Source organism: Barbus barbus (assembly GCF_936440315.1).
Source record: "Barbus barbus genome assembly, chromosome: 33".
Classification (NCBI taxonomy): Eukaryota; Metazoa; Chordata; class Actinopteri; order Cypriniformes; family Cyprinidae; genus Barbus; species Barbus barbus.
This window is the reverse complement of record NC_136761.1, coordinates 7,789,628-7,802,928: the sequence shown is the minus strand read 5'-3', so window position 1 is coordinate 7,802,928 and position 13,301 is coordinate 7,789,628. Positions and strand designations below refer to the sequence as shown.

Here is a 13,301-nt window from a genome sequence, read left to right as displayed (position 1 = left end):
ACAGAATGAAGGACTCTGAAACTAAATCATGAGCCGAAGACAACAAACAAACGATAATATCAGGCTCACGGCCAGCGCGCTCAACGCTGCATTCACATCACGTCGCTATTACTGTAATTACCAGATTCTGTTCACATGCTTGGACACAGATGTTATTTCTTACTATGCCATCCGTGATAGTAAATAGGCTACATGAATTTATGCTCAGATTCCTTTGCAAAATGTTGAAAAACAAAGACAAGGCTCTAGGCGAAACTGCCTGCAATATAATGATATCATATCAAACAAGCCGTCAAATAACTTTTTTGGTTGTTTTACATGATGCACAATGGTAAACACTGCAAAAAGAGCTGTTCTTCTTCAGTATTTTTATCTTGTTTTCCAGTATAAACATCTAAATATTCTGAAATGAATTTATATTTACTTCAAATACAAAATGACATATTAAGTCTTGTTTTCTAAGATTTTTATGGTTGGATTTAAAAAGCTTTAGTAGCGAAGTTTATGCTACTAATGGGGTCAGAAAAATAAACATACAAGATCATTTTTCTGACCCCGTTTGCAGATATTTGTTCTTTTTTTCAGCATAAACTCACTTTGAGTCTTGTTTTCAGACAAACTTAGCAAAATGAAGTGAGTTGATGCTTAAAAGAAGAACAAATGTCTGCCACTAGGGTCAGAAAAATAATCTTGAAGTTAAGTTCATTCAAATAAAGATTATTTTTCTGACTCTACTTGCAGATGTTTTTCTCCTTTTAAGCATAAACTCAATATCGTATGTCATTCTGAATATCAAGTAAATGTAAATGAGAAAAACTGAAATGAATTAAAAATGACTAAAATGACTAAAACTAAAATAAAAAGCTATGTCGAAATAATATTAATTATCTATTTATTTTAAAATGTAAAAATATTCATTATAAAAAAATAAAAATGACAAAAGCACATGACAAAATGAGTAAAACCATTAGAAATTATTTTTGGTAACTGAAATTAGGGTGAAATAAAATAAAATATAAACACTCAAATGTTGTATTGGCAACTAACTGAAATAAAATTTGTGCTATAAAACAAGACAAATGTACTGACGAAGAGCAGCAATTTTTTGCAATGAAGTTCAACTATAAGTTCACAGTCGCTTGCATGAGATTTGCTACTTATAATTACAGTAATTGTGAACTGACGTGAAAGCAGCATAAAGTCAAGCACACACAACCCGACTGAAGCTCATCGCTCTGTGCACATTTACACCGTTTCTTGTGTTGTGTTGTTTTTGTGCACATTATATTCAACTAATCACAGTCTACAAGCATTAATTACAACATCATCCTGCACAAACTCATTCACACAAAAGGAAGGGCTTTCAGGTCATTTTTGCATGGATTTTGCACGCAACAAAAAAGAAAAAGAAACCAAAAAAATGCATGAGCCAGAGCTTCGGGAGAAATTCACCATTCTCCTACAATCTCATTATCTTGTTGCTCTTTGCTCAGATTTTAGTATTGTAGCATCTGTGACAGAGCGAACATTAATGCTGTGAGTTCACTATGATCCGCAGCCTCTTGTGGCAGATTTAAAACATGAAAGCGCGATGAGCTTCGGTCTTGTAGTGCGCGTTTGGCTTAAGCCCACCTGATCCTTGCCCTCAAAAGTCTCAGACGTCTTCTCCTGCATTCAGCAGTGGTGTTTCATGCATATCACCACTGAGAACGAACCCTTTAAAAAGATCTTAAGTAGAACTGGTATGAAGCCCCCGAAATGCTGAACAATCTCGTCATGCACGTCTACCGTCTAGAGCCAGTCTAGAATACGCAAGAGCGATCCAGGAGTGTTTGAACGAGGGAAAACAGAGGACAGAACATGAAGCGGTGGCTGAGGAAAGAGAGAAAGAGAGAATGAGAAGGACAAGTTTAGATCCAGAATGAGAAGAAGGGGGCGGAGCTGGAATGGCTTCAGAACTGTGCATTTTAACATGGGTCCCTGGTTAATTAGCGGAAGATGGGTGGGCGGAGCTACCAGACGTAGCCCATCTCGTCGTCCTCTCCGTCTTCGTCGTCCTCGATCGCCCCGCGGGGGTGGAGTCGACCCCGCCTCTCTTTCTGTCGGCCCCGCCCATGCTGCGGAGAATCCTCCTCCTGATCGTCCAGTAGAATCACGGCGCCGCTGCCACCGAAATCTCCAGACATCTCCTGATCCTCCTCTACACACACACACACACACACACACACACAGAGGGAGATGAAAGGGAAGGTGTCAGGCGGATAGATAGCAGGTGTTCGTGTGTGTTCTGAGGAAGATCATTTATTATATATAAAATATGATATTTTATACATTTTGACAGAGAACTCAAGAAACACTGTTGAATAATGCAGCTTCAGATGTCAGTTTGCTGCAGGAATCAAAATGTGTGTATATATCAGTGTTGACTAAAACTAAAACTATTAATAGCTTTTTCAAAATTAGTTAAATAAAATCAAATATAAATATTAGATGAAAAACATAAACTTGAAAAAATTGAAATGACAATTATAAATGTTGCCTTGGCAACTAACTGAAATTAGTTGAAGTAAAAACATTTTTAAAGGCTGGCCTAGAACATGGGTGGGTTTATGCAAATGTTGGGGGCGTAGTGATCCCGACTGTTGCGTCACAGTCGGTGTTACGTTCTGATTCGCCTGTTTTTCAGTGGGGCTTTTTAATCACGAGATTTACACAAACTATGGTGTTTGAGGCTCACTGTATGTCATTTCCATGTATAGAACTGTTATTATTTAACTATGCCAAGGTAAAGACATAAGGAAAGGTTTTTCATTCTATGGCACCTTTAAAACTAGTCCAAACTTTTCACACGTTAAAAAATAAATACGACCTCATGTTGTGTCAATCACGTTTACACACTGCCTCCGAAACTTTTGTCCGTCATAAAACAAAAAATCAGGTTCGACTTTCGACGTTTTCACATCCTTAGCATGCATTTTGATAAGAAAGGATGAGGAATATGAAAAAACAAAAAAAACGCACATGAAAATTTCGGACTCAGTGTGCAATGACCTTAAGACTGAAAAAAAACCTAAAGTTATATAGAAATATTAAAAATATACACATAATTAAATTATTAAAACCAGTAATTTGAGTAATTGAAATAAGGGTAAAAACAAATCTAAAAAATAAAATGAATGAAAAACTTAAAATAAAAAACTAGAATTGTTGCCTTGACAAATAACTGAAATAAAACAAAGTTGAAATGATTAAAACTGAAATAATATAGCATAAAACATATTTTTCTTAATTATATACGTGTGTGTGTGTATTTATATATACATAATAAATATACACAGTACACACACACATATTATGTAAACAAAAACTTTTATTTTGTATGCGATTAATCGTTTGATAGCACTAATAGAAATATTTAAAATAAAAACTAAAACAAAACACAACACTAAAACTTAAACTGAAAACTGAAATAAAGCTAAAATGAAATAAAAACAAGTATAAAATGTTGTTTTGGTAAATTGAAGTACTAAAATGACTAAAACTGAAATAAAAATAAAGCTATACAGAAAAAAGAAAAAGACAAAAACTTAAAAAAATACTAAAACTAATTGAAATGAAAGCTGAAAATATAAAAATAAAAGCTTATTTAAAATAATAATAAGTAATATGTACAGCTAAGATCCACACACAAAAAATGGTCTTCTTTTAATGTTTTGTTAACAATCACCAGGAGGTCCTGCTAAAACATTAAAAGAAGACTATTTCCATGAGTGTGAATCATAGTTTTATATATTAATTAATTAAATAGATTGATGCACCAAAATAAAATATTAAGTGACAAAAGAGCGAGGTACAAATGGCTTTGTGAAATAGTAATAAATCCTCTAACAGTAGCTAATACTAAAACAAGACTGATGTGTGAAGCAGGCTGTGTGTGTGTGTGTGTGTGTGTGTGTGTGTGTGTGTTTTAGTGTCTGTACCACAGGTAGGGTTTCCCTGTCTGCGGGATCCTGCGATCTCATTGCCGTATTTGTCGACACACCAGCACTGACCGGTGCTGCCATGACACTGAGTGGCCTTAAAATACCCGTCCTCAGAACAGCGCGGCACATACGCCCCTACAGATATACACACACACAAACAATTATAAGTCACTTCACGCTGGATTCAGGGGGAGGAGCTAACAGTTGTTCATCAAATCCGCCCACCTATCAGAGTCTTCCTCCGGCTCTGAGAATGAATCCTGTTCATCTCGTTCTGACACGGCATGCCTGGAGAAACACATTTATTATTGTTTTTAATGTCTGTGGCTTTTCTAAATCAAATTATGACTAGCTTCCTACTGTGAAACACTCCCCAAAATAATGTATATGCATAATGTCATATAACTCACCGTCAGGTTTCTGGAAACAGTAGCACCACTCGTTGTTGGACAGCTTTCCGTCTTTGAAGGAGTCGCAGGAGTTGAACAGTGGCCGCATGCACAGCTCGTATTTGTCAAGGTAAATGGCGCTGAGCTCTGATTGGTCGAGCAGTAGGTCATAGTTCATGTCCAGCTTGTTGAACATCCACCCGAGAGAATCTTTACAGATGGGTAAAATGCTGGTGTCGAAACCTACCAGACAGAGAGAGAGAGAGAGAGACAGACAGAGAGAGAGAGACAGAGAGAGAGAGAGAGAGAGAGAGAGAGAGAGAGAGACAGTTCACACTGGTGGATAGCCTTATTACAATAAATAAATAACCTTTCTAATTCACTCTTCCTTGTGTTATATTTATTGGTTTTAACACTAAAATAAATTAAAATAAAAAAATAATTTTAAACACTATGTTTAGGAAATCAGAAACATTGCCTTGCAAACAAGCTTAAGCTAAAATAATAGAGTTACTAAAACTACTATAAAAACAAAGGTATACAGAAACATATAAAGTAAAAATGAAATAAAAATGGAAAAAGAATAATAATACTGTATATAATGATTTTAATTCACTTGTGTGTGTTCTAAAATCTACTTGCATGCAGTATTTGCCACAGGATATTTGACAATTTCTGTTTTTGTATTATTTTTTATTATTTTACTTATTTATTTTACCAGTTAAAATCAAATAATATATCACAATAAATATATAAATATAGAACTGTGTTAAGGGTGAATTAAAATTATTTTATTTATTTATTTTCAGTAATATTGTTATTAAGTTCTTTTGGCAGTTTATTACTCTTAATAAATATAGAACTTTATTATTTTTTTACTTATTTATTTTCACCCCTTAAAACCAATAAATGTAACACAATAAACATAACATTTAGTGCACTACTACCAGTTCTGTGGAAATCTTCAGAGCTTCACATATTTGAGAACAGAAAAATTACATTATTGTGACAAATCTGTGTTTTTACACAAAATACAAACCTGTTTTAGTAAGTTTAGTACTTCAAATTAAACTTATGTCATTTGCAAAGGCAGCATTTCTTTTCCAATACAAACATGTGAAGCGCTGCAGATTTCCACAGAAACTGGTATATTGGATTTAACAAGTAAAATAAATAAGTAAAATAACAATAATAAATATAGTGGACAGAAAAGCATGAATAAAGTGGTAGTGACTCTGAGCTTGAACTGAACACATAAACACACTTACGTCCTTGTGCGGTGTCACTCGTGGTGCTCTTCAGGTCTCTGTTGGCATCTGTGTGCAAAACCCCGAACCAGTCTTTGAGTCTGGATGCTAAACTTTTCAAATCAGCATCGCTGCAGCCTACAGAAACACACAAACACACATTTAAATGAGCACGTCTGTGTGCTGATGACATATTTATCTGTGCAGGAGACACAGACACACACACTGAGGAACTCTGATTACATTCAGCTCTCCAAACAATACTCATTTCTATTTACAAAGAAACAATTACAGTCCCTGAACAGAGAGACTCAACAGACACAGGTCAGAGATAAGAAGAACATTTCATTCCTCCAAAGTTTCTCCTTCACAGCTCTGGAAACTTAATGTTAACTTTTATTGTCAATAAAATATACGTTTCACCTCATATTCCAGACTTAAATGAGTAACTTGTCATCTAATTAGAGTCTAGAGCTATAAACTGAATGATCATCTGTTCTGTGATATTGAGATCTCATTGCTAGAAGAAATAACTGAGATATGAAAGCTTCTGTTATTATGAAGTGTGTGAGTGAGTGAAACAGCAGGGAAACCTCAGCAGAATAAAATCAAGGGCTTTATTCAGATGGTAATTGTTTTTTGTGATGGTTTAAGGTAATTTCAGCTCTTACAGCTGCTAGTCTGTGATTTTATTGCTGTCTGAATCGGAAATGTCAGTGATTTTCTCCCAAAAGCCCAGGAGAATATTTCAGACAGAATACGTTAGTGTTTCTGACAAACATCAAGGTTGCGTGTTAAATTAATTCTCATCTGAATCGACATTCACGAGAAGGAATTGAAGAGCGCCGTAGGGTGGCTGTTTGACACTTTCACTGTAATGAGAATGTGAATTTTTGCCGTAATGGGGGCTTGTTTCAGAGAATTGCTCCAAATGAACTACATGAATAAAATGATGTCGTTTCCTCGATGTGATTTGCCATGCTGGAATAAGGTCACGTGACTCACTCTGAATTAATTGACATTTGAATGTTTTACCACGAAAAGAACAATTCAGAAATGAGCTATCGAAAAACTGGAAAAATAACACTAACATCCTGTCTACACAAGAAGCACATCACAGACCAATCAAGCTGGGATATCCCGACTAGATGACTTCTTTCATTTTCAACAGATAGAAATAAAAATGGAAAATATAATAAAATATAATATAGGCAAATATAATATAATAATACATAATAACACATAATATAATATAATAATAAAACTGATTTTACAGCTTGAAATAAAAGATGATTAGTAAACCAGAAAAATTCCAAACTGCAAGGAGTTGTTTTAAATATACAACAAAACTAACAAAAATAAATCCATACAAAAGCATTTATTTTATTTTTTAAAGGATGATTTAAAACAGGGCATCTGTCAGCCAAAGCTGAAGCAACAGCTCTAGTGACTGCAAAGGAAGCGATTTCATTTTGAATGCAAAGTCTTGTTTTGTTGGTCTATATTCAGTCTTACAGCACTGTAACACACACACACACACACATACACGCACACACATACGCACGCACACACACACACGCACACACACACACAAACGCAAACACACTCATTTTCTCCTCTATAAATTCCTGCATGTCTTTATATCTGTGAGAGTGTTGGATTATTTTTGGTAGTTGTGTGAATCACACCTTTGAGCAGGAACCAGATAACGCTGCAGTGTAATTCCTCTATTCTGCTGATATATCTGTGCTATGATACATCGCATCATCTCTGTGTGTGTGTGTCTGTACTGCAATCATAACTCTGGTTTACACTATTCATAAAGCAGCAGAAACACACAGTGCCAGTGGGGAGGATTATGGAGATTACCTTTGGCATCCGTCTCTCTTTGTGTGTGGCCAGTAAATACCCTGGACTGGGAAAACATTAATAAAGTGTTGATTTTATTTTTAGAATTAGCTGAAGATTAACCAACTGACGGAAACACTTTGAAACTGTTGAAACGGCGACTGCAGTAAATCTATGAAACAGCTGAGAAGAAAATCAGGGAGTGCGGTGTAAATGTAGGCCACTACTAACTAGTTTGATAATCCTTAAATTATCCTCAATTAACCTGATAATTTACTGCTTTTCCAAAGATCTTCAAACAATGTGCAAACCAAATTCTATATAGTGCATTTGCTTATATATTTAAAATAAAAAGGTCACAATATTACGGAAGCGTATTGCATTCACTTGAGGAAAAAAAATCTACTCTGTTTTTCTGAATTAACGAGTTAATTATCTCAGAATTACGAGATAATTTTTCATTAAAAAAAAGTTTTTGCTCTGTTTTTCTGAATTAACGACTTAATTATCTCAGAATTACGAGATAATTTTTAAAGAAAAAAAAAGTTTTTGCTCTGTTTTTCTGAATTAATGACTTAATTATCTCAGAATTACGAGATAATTAAGTCATTAATTAAGAAAAACAGAGCAAAAACTTTTTTAATGAAAAACTATTTCGTAATTCTGAGATAATTAAGTCATTAATTCAGAAAAACAGAGCAAAAACATTTTTAATGAAAAACTATTTCGTAATTCTGAGATAATTAAGTCATTAATTAAGAAAAACAGAGCAAAAACTTTTTTAATGAAAAACTATTTCGTAATTCTGAGATAATTAAGTCATTAATTCAGAAAAACAGAGCAAAAACATTTTTTTTTCTTTAAAAATTATCTCGTAATTCTGAGATAATTAAGTCGTTAATTCAGAAAAACAGAGCAAAAACTTTTTTTGATGAAAAACTATTTCGTAATTCTGAGATAATTAAGTCATTAATTCAGAAAAACAGAGCAAAAACATTTTTTTTTCTTTAAAAATTATCTCGTAATTCTGAGATAATTAAGTCGTTAATTCAGAAAAACAGAGCAAAATTTTTTTTCATGAAAAATTATCTCGTAATTCTGAGATAATTAACTCGTTAATTCAGAAAAACAGAGTAGATTTTTTTTCCTCAAGTGAATGCAATACGCTTCCGTACAATATAAATAAAATAAAATAAAAGTCTCCTGCTTCCCCACAAACCTACATAGCTTGAAAAATCGATACAAAACAAAGCAAAAAAAACAAAAAACAAAATAGGCTCATACTTCTCCACAAACCAACATCGATACAAAACAAAACAAAACAAAAAAAATAAAATAAAAATAAATCATAAAACAAAATAAAATAAAATATAGGCTCCTACTTCTCCACAAACCTACATTGCTTGGAAAACCAAAACCAAAACCAAAAACTAAATGAAACACAATAAAATAAAACAAAACAAAACTAAACAAAATAAAACATAGGCTCCTACTTCCAAACAAACCTACATAGCTTGGAAAACCAATACAAAATAATTTAAAATAAAATAATAAAGGCACCATCATTCCCGTGACACTAGACAGGACAAGCGGTTCTGTAGAAAGATAAGATAAGATAAGATAAGATAAGATAAGATAAGATAAGATAAGATAAGATAAGATAAGATAAGATAAGATAAGATAAGATAAGATAAGATAAGATAAGATATATATAGCGGCAATAAATCAGCTTTCTGATGTGTGTAACACTGATTTTTCTTTATTTTTACAGTTACATCTGGTAACGGCACTTGCGAGACTACACACTTCACTTCTACAGACGAGTGTGTTTGACTGCAGTCATGTGACAAAGACTTTCATGAAGGAGGAGGAAGAGCAGTAAAGGCTTTGATGGTGCAGTAAAGCACCATGAAGTGCTGTAAAACAGGTCTTGTTACCGTGGCGACTGATGTGTTTTGTGTATGCACTCTTACGAGCCTGTAATGTAATTAACCTACACAAGATAAACCCTAATGAAACGACACACACTGCAGCTTAAGCAGAGACAGACACACAGCTCTGCTGTCAACGCCTGCCAAAGCCTCCAAACAATAGACCAGCACTGAACACACACAATGTGCAATCACACTGTGCTTATGGAGAGGACCTCAGTGAAAGCATCTTCTTACACAGAACAAGCGCATGTTTAACTTCAATATAAAAGTGGAAGTCTGCAAGAGTCAAACCAAAGTGTTTAAAGTGCAATAATTCAGCTGAATTGTGTTGTTATAGTTTCGTGACAGAAACATGTCACTTCTATTTCCACGAACATCAGCGCAAAGCTGCAAGCTGGAAATTGGCGAGTGCCAGGAGGGAAATGGCTTTTCAGAATAAGCCACCTGACTGATACAAAGCGATAACACACACACACTCAGCGCTGTCCTTGTTCCTCAGATAAACAGCCAGATCTGAGAGCAGAGAAGAAAAAAGACTCATCTAGAAATAGAAATGTGCTGTGTATGTGTGGCTAGAAACACACATTTATGCAAACATGCAATCCGTCGTCTTCTGTGGCCAGACTGTCTTTCTGATCAAACAGTTCATTAAACTAAATGTAAAATGAAAGAGAGTTAACAACGCAATAACATCTAGTGTCAGATATTTGACTCCAACTGAAGTCTAACTCAATGCAGGTTTATCATGTACAGGAATACATCATTTTAATATACTGGCCAAGCCTGTGTACTTGTGTAAAGCACATTTCTGGCCTGGTTTTGTGTGTTTCTGCTGAGTTTACAAAGAAAGGGCACAGGAATACAACAATGAAGGTGAAAACAGGATGAGTCTCTTTCCATGATCATGCTGTAAAGTTTTCTTTGATACCTGCTTTTAAACTTGCATTTGAACCTTTTTCTCTCTCACTTTCATAACACTAATCAAAGCATTAAAGATAAACAACAATTATTGTGTTTGTTTTATATATGTTATATTTAAGTTGTGTTTTATTATCATCTAAAATGCGGTAGGACTTATACTTCAAAGCAACTTAAATATGCAATTAACGGCAAGCATGCAAAACATCAACAATTTTATTCGCTATCAGTTTTAGATGAATACCACTTTGAATTATGTTTTTCTATTTCATTATTTTTCTGTTCCATTAAGTTTATAACCTTTGTTGTGGATTAAGGATAGATAGATAGATAGATAGATAGATAGATAGATAGATAGATAGATAGATAGATAGATAGATAGATAGATAGATAGATAGATAGATAGATAGATAGATAGATAGATAGATAGATAGATAGATAGATAGATAGATAGATAGATAATAACAAGGTTTCACAATATGCAGTGTTGTACAAATTACAGCAGGACTACCAGAAATATCTTACAGTTTTTTTGGACAATGGGGTTCTTACAGTCAAAAAGGATGTTAAAGTCTAAACAAGACAACGCATGTATTAACCGTTTAACCAACACTTTGATTCACATGTGTGCTGGTTGAGATGATATTAATAGTCAAAACTTAGCTCATGAATATTAATGAGGCGAGGTTCTCTTTAAGCTGCTGCTGTTAAACAGCATGTTCTCTGGACTGTAATGTCGGGTTTCGCTCGAGATCACAGGACTGGTGAGAGAAATTACAGCAGAGATTCTAATTAAATCACTGCATTAACTAGTTGTTCAATTTAGTTCCACAACATACTTCAAAGAACTCCGTAAATCAAGCAGGTAATTTAAAAGAGACTATTGTTGGGAGAAATCCAACCATGTTTAACATTCAAACCTACACAGATTTCAATATCTACAGCACAATGGAAAAACTCATGCAGCTTAACATGCAGTTCAATTCATTTCTAAGGCAACTAAATTATCAACATGATCAAATCTTTACTGTTAAACCTGTTGCACACAATCACACCTTCTGTCATTGATAGTTTAGACTTTTTTAGCAAGTAAAAGGTTTAGCTTCAGCTTCAGCTTTTAGTTTAATTGTACAAACGTCCACCTTCAGCTTGTGCTTAGTGTCTTTCTGCTGTCAAATCTTTACAGATTTTTATCAAGCAATGCTACAGGGTTACACTGAAAACCTGGAGATGTTTCCAGTCCTCTGTTTGATTGACAGGTGAGTTTTGCTGCTGACGTATTATGCTGTTGCAGTAATTAAAGGCTGCTGTCGTCAGGCTCTGATTGTTCCCGTACGGTGTGAACGATAACTGCTGACGCTCACGCAGGACAGTCATCCTCATCTTTAAAGATAAATGCTAACAGCAGCAGTCACCATTCACACGCTCCGCTCCGGACGAGATGAAGAACGCATTTAATTCAGACAGACGTAGATATTAGTAATTCCTCCCAAAACCGTCTCTCAGAGCGATTAACGGCGGGACGGCCGAGATTACACACAAAACCCTTCTTTCAGTCTGCTGGGTCAGCGGTAATGACATCAGATCGACCGTTTGATGTCACATATAGAGCGTGAGAGATAGATTATAACATTTAATTAAAAGCATAGATCACATATTAATGAAAACTGTCACTGTTCACTCACCAGAGTGCATCCTTACAATGAAAGTGGATGCTGACCAAGGCTGTTAAGGCCAAAAAGCTTTATAAAAGTATGATCACAATAGCTCATATAACTTTGTGTGAGTAACAGATACAAATTATAATCACTACACTGAAAAATATATTAAAATAAAAACAAATTAAAAAAATAAATAAGTAAATAAATATGTTAATGAATGAATTAATAAAGTAGTAGGATTTATTTAAAACTAAAATCACTCAGAAATTGCTAGTAAATTTCACAAATTATTATAAAGTACAGGCAACTAACATGGAATTCAACATGAAATTTTGAAGTAGAAAGACAGCAACAATACTTTCTTGTAAAATATATGTTTTGAATGTCACTGTATTGTATAATAATAGGCTGGCAAAGGGATGTTACATTTAATGTGTGTGCGTGTTTTTTTTTTGTTGTTGTTTTTTATTTTGTGCATATAAGGAAATTACTCCTGGAACTTGTGATTATTGCAATTTAATTCCTGGAACTTGTGATTATTGCACACACTGAGACAGGAGAGGTACGTATCAACTCGTCTAAGTTGAGGGAGGAACATATTGGAAAATGGAAAAACGGTGGCATTTTCCTTTAAGTGCACGGATGTCAGGCTCATTTTGGATAATAAAGTTTATTGTTTTTTAATATCCTGCCTCCATTACATATTTTTGTCACATCATTTTAAGTGCTTGATCACCACATTTGAGTTATCATTGCTAAAAATGTGTTTATGTATATATATTCTGTTTATGTATACTGTATTCTATATACAGTATCAGTCAAAAGTTTGGACATACGAATGGTTCCAAACTTGTGACTGGTACGGTCCTATAACACACACATAAAGAATATCGGCCGATATATCGATATCTGCTTTTTTTTACTCCCTAATATCGGCATCGGCCCCCAAAAAAACATATTGGTCGGTCTCTATATGATACTTTATTGAGTTTTTTGTTGTTTTTGGAGCTCCACAGAATTCTTCTCCATTCACTTTCACTGTAAGAAAGAAAGCAGCTCGATATTCTGCCAATAAGTGTGTTTCAAAAAAGAAAGTGTCGTACGGTTTTGGAACAACACGATGATGTTTCTCTAAACAAATCTTGCACTTAAGCGTTTTTAAAACACATTTATTTGAATCCAAACACACTAATCTAATATGATCATTTAATATCATTATGCACTTAAATTAGATCCCAGCAGCTGAACAGAGTTTGCTCGGCTGTGGTGGTGAATCATGTTTAATAAGAGTTTTCAGATGACAGATGTGGAGGTGTGTGTT

At 34.3% G+C, this 13,301-nt stretch overlaps 1 protein-coding gene across 1 annotated transcript in view; it reads right to left on the bottom strand.

Moving 5' to 3' along the window:
* Positions 1–982: 982 nt before the first annotated feature.
* The window catches only part of LOC306853522 (testican-1-like), a 227,517-nt gene continuing 215,198 nt past the window's right edge, over positions 983–13,301 (bottom strand). Inside the window, exons 8-12 of the mRNA XM_079391005.1 lie at positions 5,641–5,757; positions 4,394–4,615; positions 4,209–4,271; positions 3,981–4,118; positions 983–2,200 (exon numbers count right to left, since the gene is read on the bottom strand). Of these exons, the coding sequence (XP_079247131.1) occupies positions 2,013–2,200; positions 3,981–4,118; positions 4,209–4,271; positions 4,394–4,615; positions 5,641–5,757 (728 nt within the window). The 3' untranslated portion in view covers positions 983–2,012. The remainder of the gene's footprint in view (positions 2,201–3,980; positions 4,119–4,208; positions 4,272–4,393; positions 4,616–5,640; positions 5,758–13,301) is intronic.